The sequence below is a fragment of the Amblyomma maculatum genome, unplaced genomic scaffold, assembly GCF_055883805.1.
Source record: "Amblyomma maculatum isolate TAMU_Amacu unplaced genomic scaffold, ASM5588380v1 scaffold_13, whole genome shotgun sequence".
NCBI classification, from domain to species: Eukaryota; Metazoa; Arthropoda; class Arachnida; order Ixodida; family Ixodidae; genus Amblyomma; species Amblyomma maculatum.
This window is the reverse complement of record NW_028146738.1, coordinates 12,098,944-12,112,457: the sequence shown is the minus strand read 5'-3', so window position 1 is coordinate 12,112,457 and position 13,514 is coordinate 12,098,944. Positions and strand designations below refer to the sequence as shown.

The following is a 13,514-nucleotide window of genomic DNA, read 5'->3' as shown; positions in this document are numbered from 1 at the left end:
TTGTAACCACAGCTGGCAGGCCTTCGGACACGGCCTGTGTTGTAGAGAGCGCGGAGCCTTCCTGCCCAACGGGAACTTTTTTTTTTTTTTTTCTAACGACTTCCTAATGACAGTTTCCAGCTGTTCTCGGCGCTCGCTTTTGGGAAGCCTAGCCTGACGCAGAAGACGTAGAAGCACGACATGGAGAGCGAAGCATATTGCAGGAGTGCGCGCTTTCTGACTTGCCGCACGTTCATGGTTCCCCGCAAAGAGAAAACGTCCTTTTAAACTAACAGCTCGATCTGCTCTTGTGTTTATGGGTGTCATAATAGTTATAAAAAAACAACCATCGGGAAGCAATCGAAAATCAAGTTGTTTTTGCGGTTTCCTTGGAAATCATACGAGAGCAATGTGTCGCATCGTTAACAGTGGCACCCGGCCTTGCAGACGCAACTGGCATCCGTGATATTGCGTGGGTTCGCCAACAACTACATACAAAAAGAAAGAATTACATATGTGGTGAAGAGATGCCGAAAGGGCCGAATAAAACTTACCTCCAAGCTGACGTCGTAGAAGGCGGTTTTCATTTCGGCAGCGCATTTTCTGAAGATATCCGAGGGCCCTTCTGCACTTTGAAGTTCCCCGCGCACTCCATGCACGTGCTGGCTGCGTACAGTTTCAGCTAAATGGAGCAGCTAAATGAACAGTAATAACACCATTTTGGAGCAGCCTTAGAGCCATAAAATGTCTTGCAGCATTCGAGTTGTTTTGGAGCATTTTTTTAGGATCAGCTGCTTTAAATAATTGCAATTTTCTATCTCTTAAGTAAAAAAATCATTTGATTTTTTTTATTTGACATTCAATGGTTTACTGACTGCATACACACCTCTAACAAGACAAGGCAAATGGGCAAAATATTGTTAGGGGAAAGTACATGCAGGTAGCTGCAACGGTTCACTGTCAAGGACACACCACTAGAACTAATCCAGCCTAGCTTCAGTGCCTTCTTCACACCAGCACATACTGCACAGCATAGCAGTGCCACCCGCATGGGAGAAGTACAGTGCCAGTGCGTACTACACAGGAAAACTCACATAATACAGTTTCAGGCAGGTGACATGCATGAGTTCTGGGTGAAGGGTTGTGGAAGGATACTTGGGCTGCAGAGGGGTGATCTGAGGTCACATTGAGTTGCGCAAGACGCGATAACGACCAACGCAGCGAGGCTGAAGTTTCTCATGCACGCCCATACAGCAGGCCGGGAGCCAGAAGCATAGTGATGTCACAGTGATTAATGTTGTAGTGATGCTTTTTAGAGTGGTGAGACGTGCCAAGCTGGTTTTGAGCAATGTGGCAGGTAGCATCAGCGTGGCAATGGCATCTAAAGTGTAACCGCAGGAAGAGTCATCAAGTCAGCAAGTTGTCAAACGGGAGTAAAGGGTCTCAGCCGAAAAGTAAATAAAAGGGAGTATCCGGCGGTATCATGCCGTGAGGAGTTATAGGTGGAATGTTACAAAAGGTAATGATCACGATGGTTGTCGGACAAATATATTGACAGTATGTCGGCCAGTGTGCAATTAAGGTGCCTAGTAAGACCATTCATTTGTGGATGGTAGGCCATTGTGAATTGGTGACGAAGCGGAGGTCATGAACTACTTGAAAGAGAAAGCAGCGGCCACGATCTGTGAGCAGTTGATGGGGAGCACCATGAAACAAGATGACATTATGCAGAACAAAGTTTGCAATGTCAGAGGCGCAGCAGGTGGGGATAGCTCTGGTTGTAGTATACCGGGTGGTATAATCAGTTCCCACAGCAATACATTTGTTTCTCGAAGTCGACGTCAGAAAAGGACGAAGATCGAGGCCCACACCACAAAATGGCAAAGTCAGAACTGTGATTGATTGCAGGGCCCACTAGGTTGAAGTGAGGGTGTCTTACCGTGCTGACACAGCTCACAAGCGGCGACACAGCAACGGACAGATTGGTAGAGACCAGGTGAGAAAAATTGTTGCACACTGTCGTACATGCCGACGCTCCCAGATGTAATGCTGTAGAGGAGTCATGAAGTTGAGCGGGAGGAGTAGAGTGCAGATGAGCCGGAACGACCAGTAAAATGCCCGCGCTGTCTGGACGCATATTGCATCGATATAATGTCTCGTGATGGAGCACAAACATGCTGGTGGAACGATCAGAGTTGTGTTGTGCAGCTGGTCAATAATGTGTTGCAGTGCGGGATCACGGTGCTGATTGGCACCGATGTTGATAAAGTCCAAGATGGGCAAATGTAGTCGTCTGTTGTATGGTCAGACAAATCGGGTGGATTTACGTGATTGCAGCACAAGCAATCAATGTCTTGGTGCAATTGGCCTGACTTGTAAACCACAGTAAATATGTACTCTTGCACGCGCAAGGCCCAGCAACCTAAGCGGCCGGTGGGCTCCTTAAGTGAAGACAGCTAACACAAAACATGATGGTCTGTCACTACGCAGGACCTCTCAAACAAATAAGGGTGGAATTCAGTCGATTCCCAAACAAGTGCAAGACATTCCCGCTCCATAATTAAATGTTTGCGCTCAGAGGGAGATAGCACGTGGCTGACATAAGAAATTATGCGGGAGTAACCATGCTGGTACTGGGCAAGGATAGCACCAATACCATGACCTCTAGCATCGGTGCACAGTTCTATAGGTGCAGAAGGTTCAAAGTGTGCCAGGACAGGTAGAGAGGTGAGGCCGGAAATAAGCATTATGCAGGCATGATCTTGATCACTGCGCCAGTGAAAGGGACGTTTTTCTGCAGAAGAGGTAAAAGAACAAGCGCAGTCTGCGAAGTTCTTAGAAACAGGCACAAAGCCCGAAAAAACTTCGCACATCACTTGAGCTATGAGGGTTAGGTAACTCGCTCACAGCTTGAACTTGGTCAGGGCTGGGCTGTGCACCAGCCGCATCAACCTAATGACCCAGGATTTTAATTTGGTGCTGGCCGAAGCTGCCTTTTTTGGTGTTCACTTAAGACGGGCACGGTAAAAATGGCCAGGATGGTAGAAAGTCAATCAAGGTGGGTTACGAACATGGGAGAAAACGATGTCATCGAAGTAGCATAAACATGTTGTCCATTTGAATCCATGGTGGAGCGAGTCCGTCGTGCTTGAATGTCACAAGAGCATTACAGAGGAGTTCATCGGCGGTGACAAATGCAGTTTTCTCACGATCCTGTTCGTCGACACAGCAATTTGCCAGTAGCCGGAACGCATGTCGATGGAAGAATAGCTAGCACCATGCAAGCAGTTAGGTGCATGTCATTTCTCTGAAGAGGATAAACATCTTTCTTTGTTATCCGATAAGGTGGCGATAGTTAACACAAACTCTCCAACTGCGGTCTTTTTGACTAATACAACAGGGGACTCCCAGGAACTGCAGGAAGGCTCAATAACGTTGTTTGCCAGCATCTTGTCAACTTCCTTCTGTACGACATGCCCCCCAGCAAGGGAGGCACAATAAGGCCTTCTGTGGATGAGGCTGGCCCGACCCGTATTGAAGCGATGGATCACAACGGATATTCGGCCCAATGCTCGGTTCCCAAAATCAAATGTACAGATGTTTGAAATAACATATCGTAGCTGACAGGAGTAAGAATTTCGAAAAGACTAGCAGGAAATGGAATACTTGCTTCTATGTTACACACCTGGCCGTCAAGTTCAACTAAAAGCTTTTTACTATTGTGGCATGGTAGATTCAAAGGAGCTTACCACTTTGATGTGTTCAAGCACCACCACTGGCTTGGAGTTCACAGCAATGAGCAGCACATTTCTGCTACCTTGTGCATACTTTTTTGTCCTACGCTTGTATTGATAAATTTACAGTGCCTTCAGGGAGGACAGGTGGCACTGAAGGGATAGCCGAGGAAAACAGCTTCTTTACTTCATTGTCTGCTGCCAGTGCCTCTTCACGTTTTCACTTCAGCGACGTTGGGGCATCCTTAGATTCAACTCTGGCAATAGTCTTTGTGGATCATGTGGCTTACTAACACTCTTGAGAACATTTCTAGTAAATGGCACCTTCGTGATGTCCCCCCATCACACAAGTATGCCTTTGTAGGCTTGACATGCTCATTATTGATGAAGACTATGGTGAGGTACCTCGCTGAATTCTTTCGAAAGCAAAAGCATTAAAGCAATTCGTGTGGCTCTTTGTAGCTGAAAAAGTTTTCTAACGCAGTGTTTGGTCTCTTCTGCATTCACTACTCTCACCATCAATGAGTCAAAAGGATGGGAGAAGTTGCTATTGCACTATTTTTTTCACAATTCCCTCCAATGGATGCGGATCGTTTTAAATTTACTTCCAAATATTTTGCTCCGTGCTTCTCCAGTTAAAGAAAACCTATGATTTGCAATATTGTATGGCAAGACGTTGAGGCAGCCAGATGTTTGGAGCTGTTTTGGAGCAATATTGTATTTTAGAGTAGGTAAAGCAGTTTGGAGCAGAATGGAGCAAATGAAGCAGCACTTCCACCCCAGAATTAGTTAACTTACTTAGTAAATAGAAAAGCTCTTCATGGTAAATGATATCTGCTGTAGCAATGTTTGTTCCTGAGAATATCTTAATTCTGATGTCAACTCCTTTTTGAACGTGCTCGCTGAAATTCTCGGTGCACGTAGCTCTGCTAGCACAGAATTTGCTGGCAGGCTGTGCTGACTGATTTCTGTTAATAGTTGCCTGCATCAGAAGCAGAGGGGACTTACTTGGGTGGTGTAGTCTGGAGAGGTTTATAGCTCAGCATCATACATACTTCCCTGTACGACCACACTATATCGAAGGTTGCACTGTTCATGGGTGTCGGTGACCAGATGTGTCCACTAATCAAGAGAATAGCAAATGCGGGAATGAAAAAGACGAACCTATTGAGACCAATTCATTCATTCGAAATCAGTAGGATCACATACGTGGCACCATGCCTATGGCTAGCAAAAGCAGAAAAGAACAAGGTTGAAATCCTAATTAAAAAATGCGTCAAAACCACCCTGGACCTCCCTCCGTACACATCCACCCAAAAAATTCTCAACATGGGGATTTCAAACACTAGGCGAGCTCATTGAGGCTACCAGAGTAGCACAGCAGCGACTCCTATGCAGCCGATCGGGACTAAAAATGCTAGAAAAGCTAGGTTTCGAACCTCGAGCGAGGCTCAAGCTGACTGAGGATATCGTAACAAACATAAGGAACTAAATAAGGATCCCACCACTCCCAAGGAACACGCACCCGGTATACCATGAGGGTAGACAGAGAAAGCTCTAGGAAAAAAAAGAACTAGCAAACAGGACGTGGCCTACATGGACATGGAATATGAACACAGAATGGACTTCGTAGCCCTCGCAACCAGGGAGGACGGGGACCAGGTCTTGTGCTACAGCCTTTGACAGAGAGACACAACATCGACTGAGGAGGTGGCCATTGCGCCGGCTCTCATTCAACAGAATGCAAGGGTGATTGTAAGCGATTCCCAATCGGCTGTCCGAAACTACAATGCAGGCAGGGTATCCGCCAAAGCAGTTAAAATTCTGGCTGCCGGACTGCTACCGGTGGAGCTAATTAACCTCGTGTTGACTCCGGCCCGCGAGGGCCTGCAAGGAAACGAGACAGTGCACGCATTGGCCCATGAACTTACATACCAGGATACCAGTGCGGTCTCATCGAGCCCCTTCAGTGCTGGGAGCTGAAAAAATCATAATATTCTCAATCATTACAGATCAGAAAGACAGTCATTGCCTTGAGCAGACAAAATTCTAAGCAGGAAAGAAGAGGTTATACGGAGAAAGTTGCAGGCAGAGGTTTTTCCCAACCCACCCGCACTAAGCAGATGGCATCCGATGATACAGGACCCATGGTGCAAACACTGTGAAGAAATTGCAGGCATGATACACATGGTACAATGATACAATGAACCAGACATGAATTTGGAGTCCTGGAAGGCTTTAATGATCGGCGAGAACAAAGACGTCCAAAAGAAAATCATCCATCTGGCTCTGGACACCGCTGAATCTCATGGAATTCTCGCCTGCTGAAAAAGAAGACATCTTGATAGGTGTAAATAAAGGTATTCATCATCATGACGAGGAATGAAAGTACTTTTCCAGAATATCTGAAAAGATGTCACCTGCTTGTAGAAACCGGAGTTCTAGCTGTGCCGCTGGCATGCTAACTATACTGAAATAGAGAATTTTCTTCATAGCGTAATAACAATGGAGAAGGCATCAAAGCTGCCATATGCAAAGAGCAGTGACAGAAAACAGCACACTGCAGAGTTAACCTCTAAACTTAGTTTAATAATGAGTTAACATCACTAAAATCAAAAACCAATGAAGCATGCAGTTCAATGAGCAAAATACCTATGGGAAAGAAGTGGGGAAGACTACAAAAAGTGTGCAGCCTACGACTCAAAGCCACACTGCCCAAAGGTATTGCCGTACAGATTTTGCTCACCAATCTAAAGTTCCATTACTTTAGGTAGGTAAGGCAAGGTGTTCCTTTATGCAAGCTAAACGTTGGCAGTGTTAGAAGCTGCTCACTAGTACTTGCGAGTGGGCTAGTTAACAATGTGCTTTTTGGGCTGTATCTCAACGAGAGAAAGCCAACGGAGCTCGTTACATGCGCATGTTGCAAGCTGCCTTTTTGCCACAGGCTCAAGTTTTTAAGCTTGACAATATCACACCACTTTGTGCGTCGAAGCGAGTCTTTCAGCAGGAGCCATCTACCCAAAGTAAAGGCGACATTAGAGCATACAGCTTGCATTTTCCCAGCACATTTTGAATGTACAGCTATCTAAGCCGGCAGCCCATGTTAATATAGAGATGTTACTAACTGAATAATTCTAAGTTAGCCTGCTCACTGTAGATTTTCTTATGCGGTTGATTTGGTTTCCTTTTTTAAAACAGCACCTAACATTGGTCTCAAAGACTGCAGAATAGTAGCTATTTAGTGCAAAAGCTGTGGATATGGGTACCATCAAGAATATTTTGTAACAATTTCGGTAAGAAAATCTTGCCAATTTCTTTTTTTATTTTGTAGCCCTCGAAAATATTTAGTTTTTGTTACAGGGAACTGTGCTGACAGAGAGGAAACAAGGAAACGAATGAATGCATCCTAATTCAAGCAGGTGCCCAACATTTGTTTACCATACATTTGCATTACCGATGAAGTCAGGGGACACTTGTCAACATCATACGTATATTTTATTAAAGTATTCATTCAAAAAAATTGCAATATTATCACGCATAATATTTGCTTTCTAAACAGAAAGCTCCAGGGTACTCTTCACCATCTGACTTGTACAGGAGGAGTGCAGAGCCTGGTCTGACCTGCGAAGAAAAAAGGACTATAGTAAAAGAAATGCACAATGGAATGCAAAGGTAACAACGGTTGCAATATCTGCTTCCAGGAAAGCGCATTTTATATTTTTTAGCATGTTTCACGTTTGTAGCTTCTTGTGCAACAGGATTGTCTTTCTATTCTAGTTGATCATTCATATCTTCACTAGAAGCACTCTTTCACTCATAGGGAAACATTCATTGATCACCCTCAGGAAGTATGTGTGTTTGTGCCACAGTTCTTGCCGCTGCTGCCAATGTGGTTCGATGACGATGAAATCATGAAAATTTTCCAAACATTTCTTTGAGTACATCATGAATGGTTGGCTTTTCCGGGCAGTTTATTCCTTCCATTTTCCATTTACCACTAAAAACAAGTCCAAACAAGGAGTTATCGGAAGGATCAGAGATACTGTCAGGGGTGAAATATGGGAGCACAACCAGCTAGTGATGCAGTAGTATGCGTACACGCACGATTTATCTTCTTCAACTTCTAACGAAAAAGCAATACCAATGCCACCAACGTAGTTCAAACAGCAAATATGAAAGAAACTTCAAAATTCAGACTTCAAATGCAGTGTTCCTGAGCTCTGTTATGCCCAGATGTTTATCAGTGGGTGACAGTTCCACTTTCTGACATAACCACCTGCACAATTTTACTCATCGGAGGTGCAGTAGTTTGCAGAAGACGAAGGGTATCGTAAACTTCGAGACAAGCACCACCAGCAGCATGACAGGAATTGTCAAAAACCATTCGACAAATTTTGACTGATAAAAAAGAAATGACACATTATGAGAAATGGCACACACTCACAAGTGCTATCTGACAATAGGTTTTGTTGTCAAAATATCGCATCTTACATAAGAAGGGTTGCTCTGTTCGTTCCGGCAAAATCATTGTGGGAATTGAATGACCAGGCATAAAAATTCATTTTGAAGTCTAGAGGCAAGTACATCTTCAAAGTTTAAAAATCATTTTAAGGATTCACCTTCAAAGACTAAGAAGCTTTCATTTTTGAATTAACCAGGTGCACAAGTCTCTAGGTAAGGGTGCATATCAAAGTAGTAGTTTCTGTTTACAGAGAAGCATTAAGAGATGTGGTGGTCCTCGGGATACTTCCTTCCCTGTCAATATATCACGTCTTCTGGAGGAGTGTCCTTAACGTTGTGTGTAATGTTGTGTTTTATCACATGAATTGCGTGAACCGAAAAGTGCCCCTGAAGGTGAAGGATGAAGACCGGCACGTTGCCTTCTTGACGGCATAGACTGCTTGCACATGTTTGCTTGAAATTGTGCTAAGTCGGGTGGTTTTTTGAAAAAATTGGAAGGACGTTCAAGCTCTGGATTTAAAGGGCCACTGTCCAGGGTAGGCCCTTTTAAGCAAAGGAGCCCAGTGTTTCGATCAGGTACCGGAGATAGTCTGTGCAAAATGCTAGTGACACGCGCGCCGCAAAGCATCGAAAATACAATTCAAAGCTCTCTCATGCTCTCCTTCGGGAAGCCAGCTTCCCCGTTTCCTGCGCTGGCCCAACGCGCCATAGTTATGACGTACGTACCGCAAACGACGTCCATTGGTCCGTCTCGCTGACCGACGGGAGAAGGATGGGTGTCTACTGCTCGCTGCGCGCTTTTCCCTCGCCACGGCCAGACTGAATCCAGCGGCGTGCGCTCCCTCGGCCGTTTTTTTTTTCTTTTTTTGTGCTCGCGGAGTGCCACGCCCCACCTCCCGCCAAACGCGGAGGAAGCGGAATTTGTCTTGCGGAGGCTAGACTTCGGGCAGGAGAGTGAAAGACCTTTGCGAGGGAACGGAAGGAGAGAAGCATGACAGAATCGGGCGATTGCGGTGGCTGTAACTGCATTATTAGTTACTCTTTTCAAAAGCATTTTGCGGCCTTGTGTTCTAGGGGTGAAGTCTCACAGTCAACGGGGAAGAAAATATTTTCGACCGGAGGGTGGACAGTGGGCCTTTAAGGCTTGAACGGGACAGTGTTAATAGCTCTCCTCTGCGGCTTTCCTTGGAGAAGCTTTTTCATTACTGAAGAAAAGTTTGTCTCTTGTTTAGAGAAAGCATTGTTAGAAAAGTTCTCCACAGGATATATTGTTTACTATCTTCCAATAGCATAGAGTCACGGACGACTGCATAAGGCATAAATGAGCACTCCAGAAAAATTTGGATGGAAGTTATGGCTCGTCAAACTTGCCAAGGAAAAATGACATTTCGGTGATTAAGACAAATACTTTTGATAATTCTGATAATTTTGAAAAAAACACTCCTTTAACCCTTTGAGCGTCGAATATTCCTAAAATTTTGAACGATATGCGGCCGCAGTACCCACACAGCAAAAACAGTCAAAGGGTTAAAGTAAGCAATACTGCATGTGCATTCATCTTTTCAGCGATAAAGAAATTATGGCGACAGGTGACCCAGAACCAGATATACTGCTCAAAATGCTGACGTTTCAAAAATGCAGTTGTTTGAAATCCACAAAGAAAAAAAAACGTTTTAGGAAGATTTTTTAAGCCCCGCGGCTAACAGCAACTTATTAAGTGAGTTATAACTGGTTTCTGGTGTGGATGCACCATTTCCCGTCAAGATAATAACTTTGGGCTCGGCACCGCTAAGATCTTGTCAGCACTCGAGCAGGAATACCCATGACACCCACCCGCCATACTGAAGCCTCCCGGTAGTGTCAACTATACCAAGCATTTTGCTGGCACGATCCACAGGCAGCGCGATGCAGGTCTTGTACAGGAGGCCCGCTGAACAGTTCATAACACAAAAGCAGCAGGGTCACCCCAACCAAGCTGACACTGCTGTCACGTTAATGATCAGAATAACGTGCACATAGTAATGGGTTAGATGGTTATTAGGGATTAATGTCCTAAAGTGACCCACGCTATGAGAGACACTGCAGTAGAGGGTTTCAGAGTAATTTTGACAACCTGGAGATTTTTAACGTGCATTGACATTGCACAGCACATAAATCATCATCATTATCATCATCAGCCTGATTATACCCACTGCAGGGCGAAGGCCTCTCCTATATTTCTCCAATTAACCCAGGTCTGTGCTAGCTGCATCCACTTGATCCCTGCGAACTTCTTAAATTCATCTGCCCACCTAACTTTCTGCCGCACCCTGCTATGCTTTCCTTCCCTTGGAATTCAGTTTGTTACACTAAGCGACCATCGGTTATCCTCTCTTCACACTGTGTCCCGCCCATGCCAGCATACAAATGCCACTCCGTTTTGCCTCTATCGAAACGCAGCCATCAGCGGTCGGGTTTGAACCCGGGTACTCCTGTACAGTAGTCTGGCATTGTAATCACTGCACCACCGTATCGCATATAATAGGTAAACTTGCATAAACACGCTCGGTTATCACTAACTTCAGTTCCAAGCCATAGTTACAACCATTGGCCTTGGTAGCATATAAAGATTAGTGGTGGCACAGTTAGCTGGTATATTTAAACCCACTTATAACGCCATTGAAGTGCCACGAAAATGATTATTATAACCAATTTAGGCCGAAAAAACAAAGAAAACGTTATAAACTACGCATTTAATGACGAGGTAGCTTACACTTATTTCATAGTGGGAAGAAATTCGTAATCTGTAAGCATTGCCGTTTCACGGCAATCTGGCCGACATCTTTCAGCAGGGAATCCAACTGCTGAACATAGTGCAGTGGAAGGTTTTTGGAGGTGACTGCTGTGACAATAGCCTTGTCTGTCAGCTCTTCATCTGTTGCGACTGTATCGTCGGCACGTAAAAATTCTTTGTCCCAACGCGTCGCTGTCACTACCGCTCACTGTAGACCAAAGTTCCGTCATCACTGTGTCAGCAGGAATTACTCGACCTTCCGCGTTGCCGGCATCTCCAGTAAAGCCCACTTTCCTGAAGCAGTTCATGATGGTGGAGGAGCTTACTTCTACCCATGCCCCAAAAATTAACTGCACTGCTATCAGCAGCGAGATCTTCAAGTCTGTCGCCGGTCGCCGTTCTCGGACAGAAATGTCGAGGTTCAGCACGAGCCTGTGCAAAACACGTCGGCGATATAGCGCGTTGAAGCAGGCAGGCATCCATGAGGCTGCAAGCCTGCAGTGGTGTTAGATGGGAGGAAAAAAACTTCCACATGCGACAGCTTCTGAGCTGTCTGGTGCGCAGGGCAATTGTCGAGCACTAATGCCCCCTTCTTGCCATCACGCTGATCAAACTCGACCAGCTACTCGTGGAAAAATGCACTTGTCATCCATGCTTTTCCATTGTGATGGTAGTGAACTGGGACCCTCACGGCACCACGAAAACAGCGGGGATTTTTGGATTTCCCTGACTATGACGAAGGTGGGGCACTTGTCGCTGCCGTCCATGTTATCACATATGAAAATGGTCACGTGCAACCTGCTTTGCTTGCCACCCTTACAAGGGATCGTCCTTACAGGAATCGCCTTTGGCAGCATGCCTCTTCGATGGTAGCATCTGGAAAAATGGCTGTCTCGTCCTCAATGTACAATTCCCAGACAGCGTAAGCTTCTTGGATGCAAGGAAGCATTTCCTCAAGCCGTTTCTGCCTAGCGTCTACGCCAAGCGATCCTGCATCTCCCACGGTTGCCTTGTAGACGATTCCATGTCTCAAATTGAACCGTTGAATCCAAACACCCCCAGGCTGGAAATCGGTGTTGCACAGGAGGTATGCGAAGTTCCTCTGTCCACTAAAATGAAGGCACCAATCAGCAGGTTCGCTGCATAGGCGTTCAAGAACCACTGGTAGAGGGCCTGTTCTAAGCCTTTGCACGCCCCGTGTCGAACCCTTTTTCGGCGTTGTCCATTGCATGGGCAGGACTGGAATCACTTTCATTCTCAATCTTGAGCGTGTTGCAGATGATTGCAGATACTGTCAGTTGCATCAGGCCGTATTTGCGCACCAAGTTGCACACTTGCGCCATCCTTGTACTCTTGTACAATGTTCTGCTTTCCCTCTCCCTCAGAATGCAGTGGCTAGTAGTGCCTTAGGCCTTCCCTCCTCCTCAGCATGAGGAGTGCTCCCTCATGTCTGCAGCATGCAAGCTTCCCCGGCGCACCCGGCCAACACAATGGCTCGACGCGCTCTGTCCTGATTTTCGTTTTTGTCTGCTGCATCAGCGTTGTCGGCGTCTCTGTGTCAGTGGGTGATTTTGTGGCTGTCGCATTTAAGTTTTTGTTGACTTTTGGTGACCATATCTGATTGTTATATCCAACAATGTAATGTGACGCCATTGTAGTAAGTGGTTTATTTTATCATAGAACACATGGAAAATCTGATGGTGCAGTGGCTGCCCATTGTTATATCTGATATGCCATCAAAATCGGCATTATTATAAATGGGTTTGACTGCACCACTCATTTGGCGATAGCAAAATAACCAGTTGCTAAAATCATCAGTACTTCCATCGCTGCTACCGCTTAAATGCCAAGCTTGTTGTGGCCCAACCGCTATAGTGACTGCCTGTGGTCCTAGCTCCTGCAACCCATCTAGAGGCATGGAAATATTTGAACCTCCTTAACATCCAGAAACTGAATTTACTGTTCATCTAAACTCAAGACAAAACACTACGACATTAGTATTTCACTCTTGTCACATGGTTTAACTTGCTTTTTACTCAGAGTATCGACAACTAGCACGCAACAAAAGCCCACGCATGGTAATGTCACGCATTGCATAAAACCGCTACGTTGACAGCAAGCATGTGGGTCCAAAACCAACTGCAGCTGCATGCGGCATGTTACTGGGCTGCACCATCCTGCAGTTGACAGATTTGAGGCTGACAAGCGGCGATTATCTTGCTTCAACCACTGTAATAAGATATGTGGTTCATGCAGAAGCGACTCAGCTTGTGGAAGGTAACAGAAGGAATGAAGTTGTGGCCCACGTGCACAGCTGAAGCTGCTTCGCAGTGACTGCTTTGATTGCTCTCACTCTGTCAGTTATAACCCATAAACTACTTATCTCAGTTCACATAAAGAACAAAAGTGTACAACAGAAACATTGGTGCAGTGCGGCCCTCAAGCAATGGCATCTAATGGTATGGTTTCGTGTTGATGCCTCTGGTTTGCCACAGCATTTGGCCCATCACATGGCTTTTAGTCCGGCAACAACAATGCTCGAGGGCTTAACAGAGGCCAGATCCCGC

The 13,514-nt window shown here is 45.5% G+C and overlaps 1 protein-coding gene across 2 annotated transcripts in view; it reads right to left on the bottom strand.

The window, feature by feature from the left end:
- Positions 1-7,202: 7,202 nt before the first annotated feature.
- LOC146172206 (uncharacterized) overlaps positions 7,203-13,514 on the bottom strand; it is a 178,700-nt gene continuing 172,388 nt past the window's right edge. For both annotated transcript variants that reach the window (XM_084585921.1, XM_084585922.1), the window contains exon 6: positions 7,203-7,334. In XM_084585921.1, coding sequence (XP_084442047.1) covers positions 7,265-7,334 — 70 coding nt within the window. In that variant the 3' untranslated portion in view covers positions 7,203-7,264. The remainder of the gene's footprint in view (positions 7,335-13,514) is intronic.